This window comes from Erythrolamprus reginae, chromosome 4 (assembly GCF_031021105.1).
Source record: "Erythrolamprus reginae isolate rEryReg1 chromosome 4, rEryReg1.hap1, whole genome shotgun sequence".
Lineage (NCBI taxonomy): Eukaryota > Metazoa > Chordata > Lepidosauria > Squamata > Dipsadidae > Erythrolamprus > Erythrolamprus reginae.
In genome coordinates this window covers 3,436,620-3,451,186 of record NC_091953.1, presented here as the reverse complement: position 1 = coordinate 3,451,186, position 14,567 = coordinate 3,436,620, and the positions used below count along the sequence as shown (strand labels likewise).

Here is a 14,567-nt window from a genome sequence, read left to right as displayed (position 1 = left end):
TGTGTGGGGCAAATTAAGAAGCAACACTTACTTGCAATGATATCACCACCATATCCCATTCATCGTCCCACAATTGGGCTACCCAACTCATTGTAACCACAGTCGAGATCAAGGTAGTGATCAGCCCAATCTGAAAGGCAAGCGGAGAGATTTTATTCTATTTAATTACTACTGGGGTTTGTTTTTTGTTTCTCATTCAAATACTCTTAACTATTAATAAACATTTTCCTTATAGCAATAGCATTCAGACTTATATACCACTTCACAGTGCTTTACAGCCCTCTCTAAGCAGTTTACAGAGTCAGCCTCTTGCCCCCAACAATCTGGGTCCACATTTGACCCATCTTGGAAGGACGGAAAGCTGAGCCAACCTGGAGCCTACTGAGATTCGATCTGCCAAACTGCTGGCAACCAGTGGTCAGCAGAAGTAGTTTGCAGGTACTGCACTGTAACCACTGCGCCACCGAGGAAGTGGTGAAGGAAGAGAAGGAGGTGGAGGAGGAAGATGAGAGAGGAAGAAGAGGAGGAGGAAGTGGTGAAGGAAGAGGAGGAAGAAGAAGAGAAAGAGGAGGAAGAGAAAGAAGAGGAGGGGGGAAAGGAAGAGGAGAAAGAAGAGGAGGAGGAATTGGTGGAGGAAGAGGTGGAAGGGGAGGAAGAGGAGGAAGAAGAAGAGAAAGAGGAGGAAGAGGGAAAAGGAAGAAGAAGAGGAAGAGGAAGAAGAAGAGGAGGAAGAAGAAGAGGAGGAAGTGGTGGTAGAAGAAGAAGTGGAGGAGGAAGAGAAAGGGGGAGGAGGAAGAGGAGGAAAGCTGAGAAAGAACTCATTCTTTAGGAAAATAAGTTTTATGACCGGCCACACCCGCTTCCTCAGCCATTTTGTGAGTGTTCCCGAGACACCCTCTCCTATTACAACAGCTCTGTCATGGATCAATCCAAAACCCACCTTATGGATCCAATGCAGGTTCATCTGTTGTCCTACAGCTATGTGACAGAGGGCTAAAATCTGAAAAAAAACAAGAGGTGGGAAGAAAAAACATGCCGTTATTTATGACTTAATTCAGGGGAGGCCCCTTTGGCAACCACGAAGAACAAAAATCTGAAGTTCTTCTCGGAGTCAACGCCTGGTGCACGCAAAGCAACATCCGTGTGGTTTTCTGAGCCACAATCACCTCAACGTGGCTTCTTTGGCCTTCCTAGGGAAACCTTCAGGGCTGGGTTCTAATTGGTTCTTTAGAGCCGACAGGGAAGCGGTGATGACATCACTAAGCGGGTCTGTCAATGCTAGTCCATGGGAGCCGCCATCTTGGATTTGGCTTCTGCCCATGTGCATAGTTATTTTTGGATTGATGCTGGCACGGCGCAACCCTAAGTGGACCAGCAGCAAAACGATCCACAACTCACAACCCACCTCCTCTATCTAGATCGGATTTGGATTTTGTAGAACAATCAGGATCAACTCCAGTCTGACATCCGTTAGGGCAGTGTTTCCCAACCTTGACAACTTGAAGATATCTGGACTTCAACTGCCATTTGCTGGCTGGGGGATTCTGGGAGTTGAAGTCCAGATATCTTCAAGTTGCCAAGGTTGGGAAACACTGCATTAGGGCCTTGATGGCGAATCTACGGCACACATGCCACAGCTGGCATGCAGAACCATATCGAAAGGCATGCCTTATTTTGCCATATTTCAGCTCCAGCGTGCGTGCGCATGCTGGCCAGATGATTCTCAGCCTTGGGAAGGGGCCGTTTCGTCCTCTGGAGACAAAAAAAATCCCCCACGGACAAACTGGAAGTTCGAGAAAACTGAACATCTGTGTCCAGTAAGGCTGTAAAATGAGGCAAAACTCACTTAATACCTATTTAGAATAATGGAAATTTGGGGCTCGGTTTAAGTCAAGGGCTACCTTTAAAACCTAACAAACTAAAAACCTAGTCCCTACTTTAAAAATCCAATTTTGGCCGGTTAGGTCCCAAAGAGTCGGCCTTCTCCGGGTCTGTCGACTAAACAATGTTGTCTGGCGGGACCCAGGGGAAAAGCCTTCTCTGTGGTGGCCCCAACCCTCTGGAACCAGCTCCCCCCAGAGATCAGGACTGCCCCCACCCTCCTTGCCTTTCGTAAACTTCTTAAAACCCACCTCTGCCATCAGGCACGGGGGGGACTTAGACAGCTACATAGACACCTTGCCTATGTAGCTGTATGTATGATATGTTTGTGTACAGTGATCCCTCGATCTTCGCGATCTCGATCTTCGCGAAACGCTATATCACGATTTTTCCACCCGATGACGTCACTCTCTTCCTTCCTTTCTCATCTTTCTTTCTCTCTCTCTTTCTCTCTCTTGCTTCTTCCTCTCTCACACTCTCTTCCTCCCTCTCTCATCTCTTTCTTTCCTTCTCTCTCTTTCTCTATCTCTCCCCCTCTTGCTGGCGGGCGGCGGGCGGGCGAGCGGGGGGCATCAGCAAGGAGCCGGGGTTTCCCCTTTGCGTGGGCGGCCGGGAAGACCCAGGGAAGGTTCCTTCGGCCGCCCAGCAGCTGATCTGCTCGGTAGCGCAGCAGCAGCGAGGAGCCGAATCGGGGTTTCCCCTTTGCGTGGGCGGCGGGGAACGCAAACTCCACCATCTACGCATGCGCGGCCATAGAAAAAAAAGGGCGCGCATGCGCAGATGGTGTTTTTACTTCCGCAACCCTACATCGTGAAAAATCGATTATCGCGAGGGGTCTTGGAACGGAACCCTCGCAATAATAGAGGGATCACTGTACAGTGATCCCCCGGTTATTGCGTCCCCCGACCATTGCGAACAGGGTAATTCGCGATTTTTCAAACCGGAAGTCAAAATACCATCTACGCATGCGTGCCGGGCACGCATGCGTAGATGGCAGCGGCTTCCCTGGGTCTTCCCCCTCTTGCTGGCGTCAGCGAGGAGTTTCCCCACCGCCCACGCAAACTCCTCGCTGCCGCTCGCCCGCCCCTTCGCCTGCCCACGCCGTTCGCTCCCCCCTCTTGCTGTCGGGAGGGCGAGAAGCCCTCCCCAGCACCCGCTCGCTCGCCCCGCCCTTCGCCGCTCGCCCCGCCCTTCGCCCTGGCGGAGAAATTCCAGCCCCCACCTGGTCCCGCCCGATCCTCCTCCCTGAGGCAGCTCGCCCTCCCATGGCCGCTTCCTCCACCCTCTATTGCAAGCCCTCGCCACCGCAGCCAACGCGCGCTGCGATCTTCAAGCCCGGCTCCTTTCGGCCCAGCATCCCGGGCCAAGCAGTTGCCTTCCGTGACTGAGCCTGGCTGGCCCGGAAGATCGTAGCGCGCGTTGGCTGCAGCGGCGAGCGAAGCCAAGCCGGCAGCAATGTCGCCGCCGGTGCAGCCAACGCGCGCTACGATCTTCCGGGCGAGCCAGGCTCAGTGACGGAAGGCAGCCGCTTGGGCCGAGAGGAGCCGGCCTTGATCCGCCAACGCGCGCTACGATCTTCCGGGCCAGCCAGGCTCAGCAGATCAAGGCCGGCTCCTCTCGGCCCAAGCGGCTGCCTTCCGTCACTGAGCCTGGCTCGCCCGGAAGATCGTAGCGCGCGTTGGCTGCAGCGGCGAGCGATTTCGCCGCCGGTGCAGCCAACGCGCGCTACGATCTTCCGGGCCAGCCAGGCTCAGCGGATCAAGGCCGGCTCCTCTCGGCCCAAGCGGCTGCCTTGATCCGCTGAGCCTGGCTGGCCTGGAAGATCGTAGCGCGCGTTGGCTGCAGCGGCGAGCGATTTCGCCGCCGGTGCAGCCAACGCGCGCTACGATCTTCCGGGCCAGCCAGGCTCAGCGGATCAAGGCCGGCTCCTCTCGGCCCAAGCGGCTGCCTTGATCCGCTGAGCCTGGCTGGCCCGGAAGATCGTAGCGCGCGTTGGCTGCAGCGGCGAGCGATTTCGCCGCCGGTGCAGCCAACGCGCGATACGATCTTCCGGGCCAGCCAGGCTCAGCGGATCAAGGCCGGCTCCTCTCGGCCCAAGCGGCTGCCTTGATCCGCTGAGCCTGGCTCGCCCGGAAGATCGTAGCGCGCGTTGGAGACAGACTTTGAGTTTTGGCTGCGGGGCGAGGGAGTTAGGAAAGTCCTACTTCTCCCCCCGCAGCCAAAACTCAAAGCCTGTCTCCTGCTGCCCGGTTTAGCCAGGACACGAGCGGCGAAATGACTTGGAGGAATGTGAAGCTGAAACCGGCCGGTTTCAGCTTCACATTCCTCCAAGTCATTTCGCCGCTCGTGTCCTGGCTAAACCGGGCAGCAGGAGACAGGCGGTGGGCTGGGAGCCGCAGGCGAAAGGAGCTCGGGCATTGTTCTCCGGACCCCCGCCCGCAGCCTGGAGAGGGAAAGGGCCGCCGCGGGGCTGAGCGGGCGGGGTCCGGAGAACAATGCCTGGCGCCGCGCTCCGATGCCCGAGCTCCTTTCGCCTGCGGCTCCCAGCAGCACTTTGAATCCAGCAGCTTCTGCTGGATACGGGCGGTGGGTGGGACGAGCGGCGCGGAAGCCAGGGGCTGTGGCAGCTCGCCCCCCCATCGCCCGTATCCAGCAGAAGCGGCGGGATTCAAAGGGATTCAAGGCTAACTTCTGCGCTTGGCTTGAGGACTCAGCTCGGAAGCTGCACGGGTGTTTTAAAAGGTCTCCGCCGGCATGGGGGGCTTCCTACCACCTCCCGAACCCCCAACTCGGGTTTGGGGGGTGCTAAGAAGCCCCCCATGCCGGCGGAGACCTTTTAAAACACCCGTGCAGCTTCCGAGCTGAGTCCTCAATCTTCGGCTCCTCGCTAGCGCTGCGGAAGTAAAAACACCATCTGCACATGCGCAGATGATGTTTGTACTTCCGCAGCGCTACTTCGCGAAAACCCGCTCGTTGCGGGGGTTCCTGGAACGGAACCCTCGCAACGAGCGGGGGATCACTGTATATGCTTTTTTATATACTGGGGTTTTTAGGCTTTTTAATGTAAAATTGTTATTTTAAACTTTAATATTAGATTTGTTACTGTATATTGTTTTTATCACTGCTCTGAGCCGCCCAGAGTTTGCGGAGAGGGGCGGCATACAAATCTAATAAATAATAATAATAAATTATTATTATTTATTATAGTACAAGTGCACTAGTACAAGTGCACTAGAGTGCCTTCCATCCCCTGTCCTATTGCTCTCCTATATCTCCTATACCTTTCCTCTATTCCTATATCTCTTCTTCTATTCTTTCATTGATATGTTCTATTCCTATATCTTCTTTTCTATTCTTTCTTAGATATATTTTACTATGAGTATCTCCTCTATAACCCTCATCATGTATTTTACTATGTGTATATTGAGATATACCCACTAAAACCCTCATTGTGTATTGGACAAAATAAATAAATAAAATAAATAAATAATTTAAGGAAATGCCTTTTGCAAGAACAAAAGCTGGCCTATTTTATTCAGAAAGCAAGTGTCCAACTGCCATGTGACCTTTGACAAAGCCCACCAGAGATCCTGGGTTCGAAACTTACCAAGAGACCTGTGATGTAAGTGAAACCAGCAGCCGTTGTAACCAGTATAGGAATGGACCAGTCACTCCAGTACCCCCATTCTATTATATAAAAACCTGGAGAGGGAAGGAAGAAAAGAAGAATTAAATGCAATCACTTTAATGTGAGGAAAGGTCTGACCGATGGACATAAATCATAGAAGGCAGGATGAGAAGAGTCAAGTCCTTGGAGGTCATTTAGTCCAACCTCATAATTCCATGACAGCAATTTTCCTATCTCCTATCCTGTTTTCCTGAAAATAAGACCCAACCGGAAAATAATCCCTGGCATGATTTTTCAGGATCCTCATAATACAAGCCATACCCCCCAAATAAGCCCTAGTTAAGATAGTCAGCTAGACAATGAATTTAATACCGTATTTCCCCAAAATTAAGACCTAACTGAAAAACAAGACCTAAATGGAGCAAAAATTAATACAAGACCTGGTCTCATTTTGGAAAACACGGGCTGGGGAACCAACCTTGACCACTAAGACTTGTGGACTTCAACTTACTTACTTACTTACTTACTTACTTACTTACTTACTTACTTATTTACTTATTGGATTTGTATGCCGCCCCTTTCCATAGACTCGGGGCGGCTAACAACAATGATAAAAACAGCATGTAACAATCCAATCCAATACTAAAATAACTAAAAAAACCTTTATTATAAAAACCAAACATACATACAGACATACCATTGGTAAATTGTAAAGGCCTAGGGGGAAAGAATATCTCAGTTCCCCCATGCCTGACGGCAGAGGTGGGTTTTAAGAAGTTTACGAAAGGCGAGGAGGGTGGGGGCAATTCTAATCTCTGGGGGGAGTTGGTTCCAAAGGGCCGGGGCCGCCACAGAGAAGGCTCTTCCCCTGGGTCCCGCCAAACAACATTGTTTAGTTGACGGGACCTGGAGAAGGTCCACTCTGTGGGACCTAACTGGTCGCTGGGATTCGTGCAGCAGAAGGCGGTCCCTGAGATCATCTGGCCCAGTGCCATGAAGGGCTTTATAGGTCATAACCAACACTTTGAATTGTAACCGGAAACTGATCAGCAACCAATGTAGACTGCGGAGTGTTGGTGTAACATGGGCATATTTGGGGAAGCCCATGACTGCTCTCGCAGCTGCCTTCTGCACGATCTGAAGTTTCCGAACACTCTTCAAAGGTAGCCCCATGTAGAGAGCGTTACAGTAGTTGAGCCTCGAGGTGATGAGGGCATGAGTGACTGTGAGCAGTGACTCCTGGTCCAAATAGGGCCGCAACTGGTGCACCAGGCAAACCTGGGCAAACGCCCCCCTCGCCACAGCTGAAAGGTGTTTCTCTAATGTAAGCTGTGGATCAAGGAGGACACCCAAGTTGCGGACCCTCTCTGAGGGGGTCAATGACCCCCCCCCCAGGGTGATGGACGAACAGATAGAATTGTCCTTGGGAGGCAAAACCCACAGCCACTCCGTCTTATCCGGGTTGAGTTTGAGTCTGTTGACACCCATCCAGACCCCAACAGCCTCCAGGCACTGGCACATCACTTCTACTGCTTCAACTCCCAGAATTACTACCTGTCCTCATATTTCTCCCTACAAATCCAAATTCCCTCTTCCTAGGATGAGCAACTTTAAAAATAACAATCTTTAAAGCCTCATTAAAAGCATTTAAAAACTGATAAATGCACAACACCTGGAACCAGACAATAGTTTAGAACAGCCTCAACACAAGTTCCTTTTAAGAACCTTTCATTAAAAATGCAAATTATTCTGTTTTCTTCCACTGACACCCTAATTATTTGATGCCAGCTTTTTGCAGGGGCATTTCCTCCAGATAATCTCGGGTTTTTTTAGAATGTAATCCGTGCTGTTTATACTGAACGTTTTAACATTGTACTTTGTTTCTGAGAGTCAGGTCAGGGAGTTTGTTCAGCATGTCTTTCCAATGAGGGAATGCAGAATGCTGACTGGGCTTTAATGTGTTTCAGTAAAAAACATTGTTATAAAAATAATAATAAGGATGATGATGATGATGATAATAATGATGACTTGCAAGTTTGCGCTCCTGAAATTCTGAATCTGGAATGTAGAATGCTGACTGTACTTTAATGCGTTTCAGTAATTAATGTGCTTCCGTTTTATAGAATTAAAATAATAATAATATTAAAAAGACTTTCATATTTGCGCTCCTGAAATTCTGAATTTTCATATTTGACTCAGGGAATGAAGAATGCTGACTGGACTTTTAATGAGTTTCAGTGAAAAAGAAGAAGAAAGAAAGGAAATAGAAAGAAGGAAGGAAGGAAGAGAAAGGAAGAGAATGAGAAAGAGGAGGAGGAGGAGAAGAAGAAGGAAAGAAAGAAACAAGAAGAGGAAGGAGAAAGAGGAGGAGGAGGAGGAGAAGAAGAAGAAGGAAAGAAACAAGAAGAGGAAGGAGAAAGAGGAGGAGAAGGAGAAGAAGAAACAAGAAGAGGAAGGAGAAGAAGGAGGAGGAGGAGGAAGAGGAGGAGAAGGAGAAGAAACAAGAAGAGGAAGGAGAAAGAGGAGGAGGAGAAGAAGAAGAAGAAGAAGAAGAAAGAAAATAGAAAGAAGAAAGGAAGAAAGAAGAAGAGGAATGAAGAGAATGAGAAAGAGGAGGAGAAGAGGAAGAGGAGGAGGAGGAAGAAGAAGAAGGAGAAGGAGAAGAAAAAGAAGAAGAAGAAGACGACGACTTTCAATTTTGTTATCCTGAAGTTGGAATGCAGAATGCTGACTAGACTTTAATGCCTTGCAGTAATTAATTCATTTTATAGAATTACAATACCAATACTACTACTACTAATAAAAAGACTTGCATGTTTGTGCTCCTGAAAGTCTCCATTTGCACATTCCATCCGGTGGCATTTTATGACTGCATAGTTACATGCTCAACCGTCACCTCGAATTGTGCCCTGGAGCCAAAGGGCAGCCAACACAATTTCTCCCAGAACAGCTGACAATGTCAACAAAGTCAAAGCTGGAAAAACATCCATGACACATCCTGAAAACACTCTTCAAGGCTTGGCCCTCTAAAAGAGATGCTGCAGTAGTCTGAATAGGAACAGGTTTCAGGAAAGGAGACTCGTGCAAATACAATTTAATTGCCTAATACTAAACAAGACAGAGATAGGATTCAAAAAGATCTAGACAAGCTTGAACAAAGGGCTGAAACTAACAGAATGGTATTTAACAGAGAGAAATGCAAGATCCTACATCTGGGCAAAAATAACAAAAACAGCACATATAGAATGGGAGGAATAGGTCTGAGCAGCAGCACAGATGAGAAGGATTTATTTATTTTATTTATTTATTAGATTTGTATGCCGCCCCTCTCCGAAGACTCAGGGCGGCTAAGAACAATATAAAAAGACAATGTAAACAAATCTAATATTAAAAACAATTACCAGTTGATTTCATTGTAGTCGTTGTGAACTTCCCACCAAAAATAGAACCACAGCAGGGTCAGGAAGAAAGAAAAGGTGAGGATTACGAACCAGAGGCGTTCCCACTGTGAAAAAACACACAAAAAGAGAGAGAGAAATGTATTAGTTGACGGACATTCGGCAGGTAGGATGACCCAGTAAAAGGTTTTAATGCTATAGATTCCATCTATTTCCAGTCCAAAGATTTTATTTTTTAACTTCAATCTCCTGCGTCTTGACGTAGAACTAAGAAAAATATATTTTTAGACAACTTCCGGTTGGCCATTGCTGAGAATTCCGGGAGTTGAAGCTCACCCATCTTAAAGTTGTCGAGAATTTAATTTAATTTAATCAATTAATTTGACTTATATACCAACCCAATCCCACAGGACTCAGAAAAGGTCTAAACTTGCAAAAAAAAAAAAAGTGGGTTAAAAATGAGAGTTAAAAGAAGGTCTAAACTTGCAAAAATGGCAAAACAAAATGGGGCATTTTTTCAGCCACTGACCCTTCGAAATTACAATGGTGGTGCCAAAAGCGACTTATGACCATTTTTTCACACCTATGACCGTTGTCGCATCCCCATGATCAGGGGATTTACATTCGGATGCTTGACAACATTTATGACGGTCACAGTATCCAGGGGTCAAAGAGGGCTGTGAAAGTATTGACTGACCCCTCGCATCCTGGACACAAACTGTTTCAACTCCTACCCTCAAAACGTCACTACACAGCACTGCACACCAAGACAACTAGACACAAGAACAGATTTTTCCCAAACGTCATCACTCTGCTAAACAAATAATTCCCTCAACACTGTCAAACTATTTACTGTCTGCACTTCTATTACTACTATTTCCCCCCATCCTTCCTATCATCCATCTCCTCCCACTTATGACTGTATGACTGTCACTTGTTGCTTGTATCCTTAATATTTTATTAATATGGATTGTTAGTTCATTTCTTATTTGTATCCTAGGACAATCATTGTGTTGTAACCACGTGAATCTTGACAAATGTATATTTTCCTTCATGTACACTGAGAGCATCTGCACCAAAGACAAATTGCTTGTGTGTCCAATTATACTTGGCAAATAAATAATTCCATTCTATTCTGTTCTATTCTATTCTATCCATATCTTGTCTTTCTTCTCCGTCTCTCTTTTCTATTGGTTGTCAAGTTTTTTTTAATTCTCCTTTTACAAGCTTTTCATTATTTATTTATTGGATTTGTATGCCGCCCCTCTCCGGAGACTCGGGGCGGCTAACAGCGACAATAAAACAGTGTACAATAGTAATCTGATATTAGAAATGATTAAAAATCCATTAATATAAAAACCAAACACACATACATACATACCATGCATAGAATTGTAAAGGCCTAGGGGGAAAGAGGATCTCAATTCCCCCATGCCTGGCGGCAGAGGTGGGTTTTAAGTTGCTTACGAAAGGCAAGGAGGGTGGGGGCAGTTGTAATCTCGGGGGGAAGTTGGTTACAGAGGGCCGGGGCCACCACAGAGAAGGCTCTTCCCTTGGTTCCCGCCAGGTGACATTGCTTAGTTGACGGGACCTGGAGAAGATCCACTCTGTGGGACCTAACTGGTCGCTGGGATTCGTGCAGCAGAAGGCGGTCCCTGAGATATTCTGGTCCGGAGCCATGAAGGGCTTTATAGGTCATAACCAACACTTTGAATTGTGACCGGAAACTGATCGGCAGCCAATGCAGACTGCGGAGTGTTGGTGAAACATGGGCATACCTAGGGAAGCCCATGATTGCTCTCGCAGCTGCATTCTGCACGATCTGAAGTTTCCGAACACTTTTCAAAGGTAGCCCCATGTAGAGAGCATTGCAGTAGCCGAGCCTCGAGGTGATGAGGGCATGAGTGACTGTGAGCAGTGACTCACGGTCCAAGTAGGATCGCAACTGGTGCACAAGGTGAACCTGGGCAAACGTCCCCCTCGCCACAGCTGAAAGATGGTTCTCTAATGTGAGCTGTGGATCGAGGAGGACACCCAATTTGCGGACCCTCTCTGAGGGGGTCAATCATTCTTCCCCCATGGTAATGGATGGACAGATGGAGTTGTCCTTAGGAGGTAAGATCCACAGCCACTCCGTCTTTTATTAACTTTTATTTTAAAGAAAGTGAGAGAGAAAGAAAGACGGAGAAGCAAAATAATAGTACTGAAGACATATTTGCCACCCCGAGTCTATGGAGAGGGGCAGCATACAAATCTAATTAATTAATAAATAAAATAAATATTTCTCCTTCGATCTCAAAAGGTTCCCTGCTCCTTTGCCAGCTACCAAAAAGCCACCAACCCCAGTCTGCGCATCCCGGTTATCTTTTTAAAAATTTCATGTCTCCCGTTTCTCGCCGTATTATAGAAGCCTCTGTCTTTATTAGGAGGGGGGAGGATAAAATTAATGAGAACGGAAGGGCATGTGTTAGCACTGCAAACCCCAGAGCCAGCATTTATTCGCAGACGAGCTTTGACTCGAAGAAGCAATAATTCTCGGCCCCAAATGTAACCGCGGCAGTTTTACAACCTAATAAATTTGCCCGCGCTCTGCCCTTTCGGTCACTCATTTCGTCCAAGAAATGAAATAGTTGCAGAAATGTGGCCTTTCTTTGCCAAAATTCCAGAGAAATAAAATACTCCCGTTAAAAATATGTGGTGCCTTGCACAACAGTAGTAACTGTGAGAGGGATCTTGGAGTCCTAGTGGACAACTATTTAAATGTGAGCTAGCCGTGTTCAACACAGTTCTAGGCTGCATTAACAGAGGGATAGAGTCAAGATCACGTGAAGTGTTAATACCACTTTACAAGGCCTTGGTAAGGCCACACTTGGAATACTGCAGTCAGTACTCGTCGCTTTGATGCAAAAAGGACGTTGAGACTCTAGAAAAAGTGCAGAGAAGAGCAACAAAGATGATTAGGGGACTGGAGGCTAAAACATATCACGATGTAAAAAATATGTTGAGATTCTGGAAAGAGAAGAGCCACAAAGAAGATTAAGGGACTGGAGGATAAAACATATGAAGAATGGTTTCAGGAACTGGGCATGGCTAGTTGAATGAAAAGAAGGACCAGGGGAGACATGATAGCAGTCTTCCAATATCTCAGGGGCTGCCACAAAGAAGAAGGAGTCAAACTATTCTCCAAAGCACCTGAGGGTAAAAAAAGAAGCAACGGATGGAAACTAAACAAGGAGAGAAGCAGCTTAGAACTAAAGAGAAATTTCCTGACAGTTAGAACAATCAACCAGTGGAACAGCCTGCCTCCAGAAGTTGTGAATGCTCCAGCACTGCAGGTTTTTAAGAAGATATTGGATAACCATTTGTTTGAAATGGTGCAGGGGGTTGGACAAAGGGGTAAAGAAGAGGGGCTCAAATTATTCTCCAAAGCACCTGAGTGTAGAACAAGAAGCAATGGTTGGAAATCCAAGAGAGAAGCAACCTGGAATTAAGGAGAAACTTCCTAACAGCGAGGCCAATTAACCAGTGGAACTGCTTGCCATTAAAAGTTGTGGATGCTTCATCACTGAAGGTTTTAAAGAAGAGACTGGACAGTCACTTGTCTGAAATGATACTAGAGGTTATCCTGCTTGAGCAGGGGGATGGACTAGACAACCTCCAAGGTCCCTTCCAGTTCTATTCTATTCTAATTCTCAATACTGTATTCTCTATTCCTTTGGATACCAACAAATGGTACTGCAGGGAATCCTGCCTGCCTCAACCAACATGGAGGCGGCACGTGGACATCCGTTTCAATAACCACCTATGATACACTTGGCATCCATGAATCTGTCTCATCCTGCCTTGAAGCTCTCCAGGCTGACATCTGTCACGACCTCTTCTGGAAGGGAATCCCATCAACCAAGGACCCTCTAGGTCAGGGATAGGCAAAGTTGGCTCTTCTATGACTTATGGACTTCAACTTCCAGAATTCCTGAGCCAATCATGCTAGCTCAGGAATTCTGGGAGTTGAAGTCCACATGTCATAGAAGAGCCAACTTTGCCTACCCCTGCTTTAGGTGAAGAAATCTCTCCCTTTATTTGTCCTCACTTTCTTACCTATGAGCTTTAGGGAGGGCCCCCTTGTCCTAGTATTGTGTGATAGAGAAAATAATTTCTCTCTATCCACCTTTTCTATCCCATGCATGATTTTTATACACTTTGATCAAGTCACCCCTTAAACGCCGTCTTTCAAGGCTGAAGAGACCAAGGCATTGCAACCTGGTTTCATAAGGGATGGGTTCCATTTCCTTGATCATACTTGTCCTTTTTTGCACCTTTTCCAGTTCCATTCTATCCTTCTTGAGGTGCGGTGACCAGAACTGTACACAGGACTCCAAGTGTGGTCTCACCATCGATTTGTAGAGGCAATACAACGCTTACCGACTTATTTTCGATTCCCTTCCTAATCATGCCAAGCATGGAATTTGTTTTTGTTTTACTGCTGCTGCGCACTGGGTTGACATCTTCATTGAGTTGTCCATCAAAACCCCAAGATCTGTTTCTTGGGTTGTCTCAGAAAGCTTGGTCCGTAACGGATAGGCTCTATGATGGTCGTATGTCAAGGACTCCCCGCGTACAACCACAGCTACTGCCTCCTTGAGAGAGGTTTTCAATCCATCTTCTTAGCCGCGCCACGTTCAGGAGGAGGATACAATTTTCTTTGCCCGAAATGTTTTCCGACAATGTGCTATTTAATGTGATTTATTTAGGTCATAAAATGAACCTCCTGCCCAGAGGAAGCTGCTCCATCAATCAGATAAAGCAGGCAAGGAAAAGCAGGGAGGAGAGACGGGCAGGATGGGAACGAGATCAGGCTGGACATCGGCCTTCCATCCTCCAAAATGTCCAACTTCTGAATCGGATTTTATCTGCCTGATTACATACATTCCTTCCCTCTCTCTTCCTCTCATATTCTCTCTCTCTCTCTCTCATTCTCTTTCTCTTATTGTCTCTCTGTCTCTTTCTCCCTCTCATTCTTTCTCTCTAATTGTCTTTCTCTATGTGTCTCTTTCTCACCCTTTTTCTCGCTCTTTCTTACTCTCTTTCTCTCTCATTCTCCTCTCTCTCGTTATCTTTCTTTCTCACTCATTCACTCTTTCTCTCATTGTCTCTCTCTCTCTTCTTCTCTTTTTCTTATTGTCTCTCTGTTTCTTTCTCCTTCTCATTCTCTCATTGTCTTTCTCACTCTAACTCTCTTTTTCTCTCATTGTGTCTTTCTCTCTTGTCTCTTCTATATCTTTCTCACTCTCTCATTCTTTCTCTCTCATTGTCTCTTTTTCTCTTTCTCTCTCATCTTCTCTTCTTTCTATATCTTTCTCTCTCTTTGTCTTTCTCTCCCCCACTTTCTCTCTGTCTCTTCTCTATCTCTTTCGCATTCTTCTTCTCTTTCTCTCTCTCTTTCTCTTTCTTTCTCACACTCTCTCCCTCTCATTGTTTCTTCTCTCTTCCTTTCTCATTGTCTTTCTCTCTGTCTCTTTCTCACACACTCTTTCTCTCACTGTCTTTCTCATTGTCTCTCTCTTTGTCTCTTTTTCACTCTTTCTCTCACACACACTCTTTCAACTTACTTTGCCAGCTTGACAATTTACTCAAATTTATGACAGTTGCAGTGTCCTTGT

The 14,567-nt window shown here is 46.8% G+C and overlaps 1 protein-coding gene across 1 annotated transcript in view; it reads right to left on the bottom strand.

Moving 5' to 3' along the window:
• LOC139166225 (glycerophosphodiester phosphodiesterase domain-containing protein 5-like) overlaps nucleotides 1-14,567 on the bottom strand; it is a 126,549-nt gene that overhangs the window by 42,788 nt on the left and 69,194 nt on the right. Inside the window, 5 exon segments of the mRNA XM_070749501.1 lie at nucleotides 32-130; nucleotides 941-1,000; nucleotides 5,489-5,563; nucleotides 5,565-5,583; nucleotides 8,911-9,014. Of these exon segments, the coding sequence (XP_070605602.1) occupies nucleotides 32-130; nucleotides 941-1,000; nucleotides 5,489-5,563; nucleotides 5,565-5,583; nucleotides 8,911-9,014 (357 nt within the window).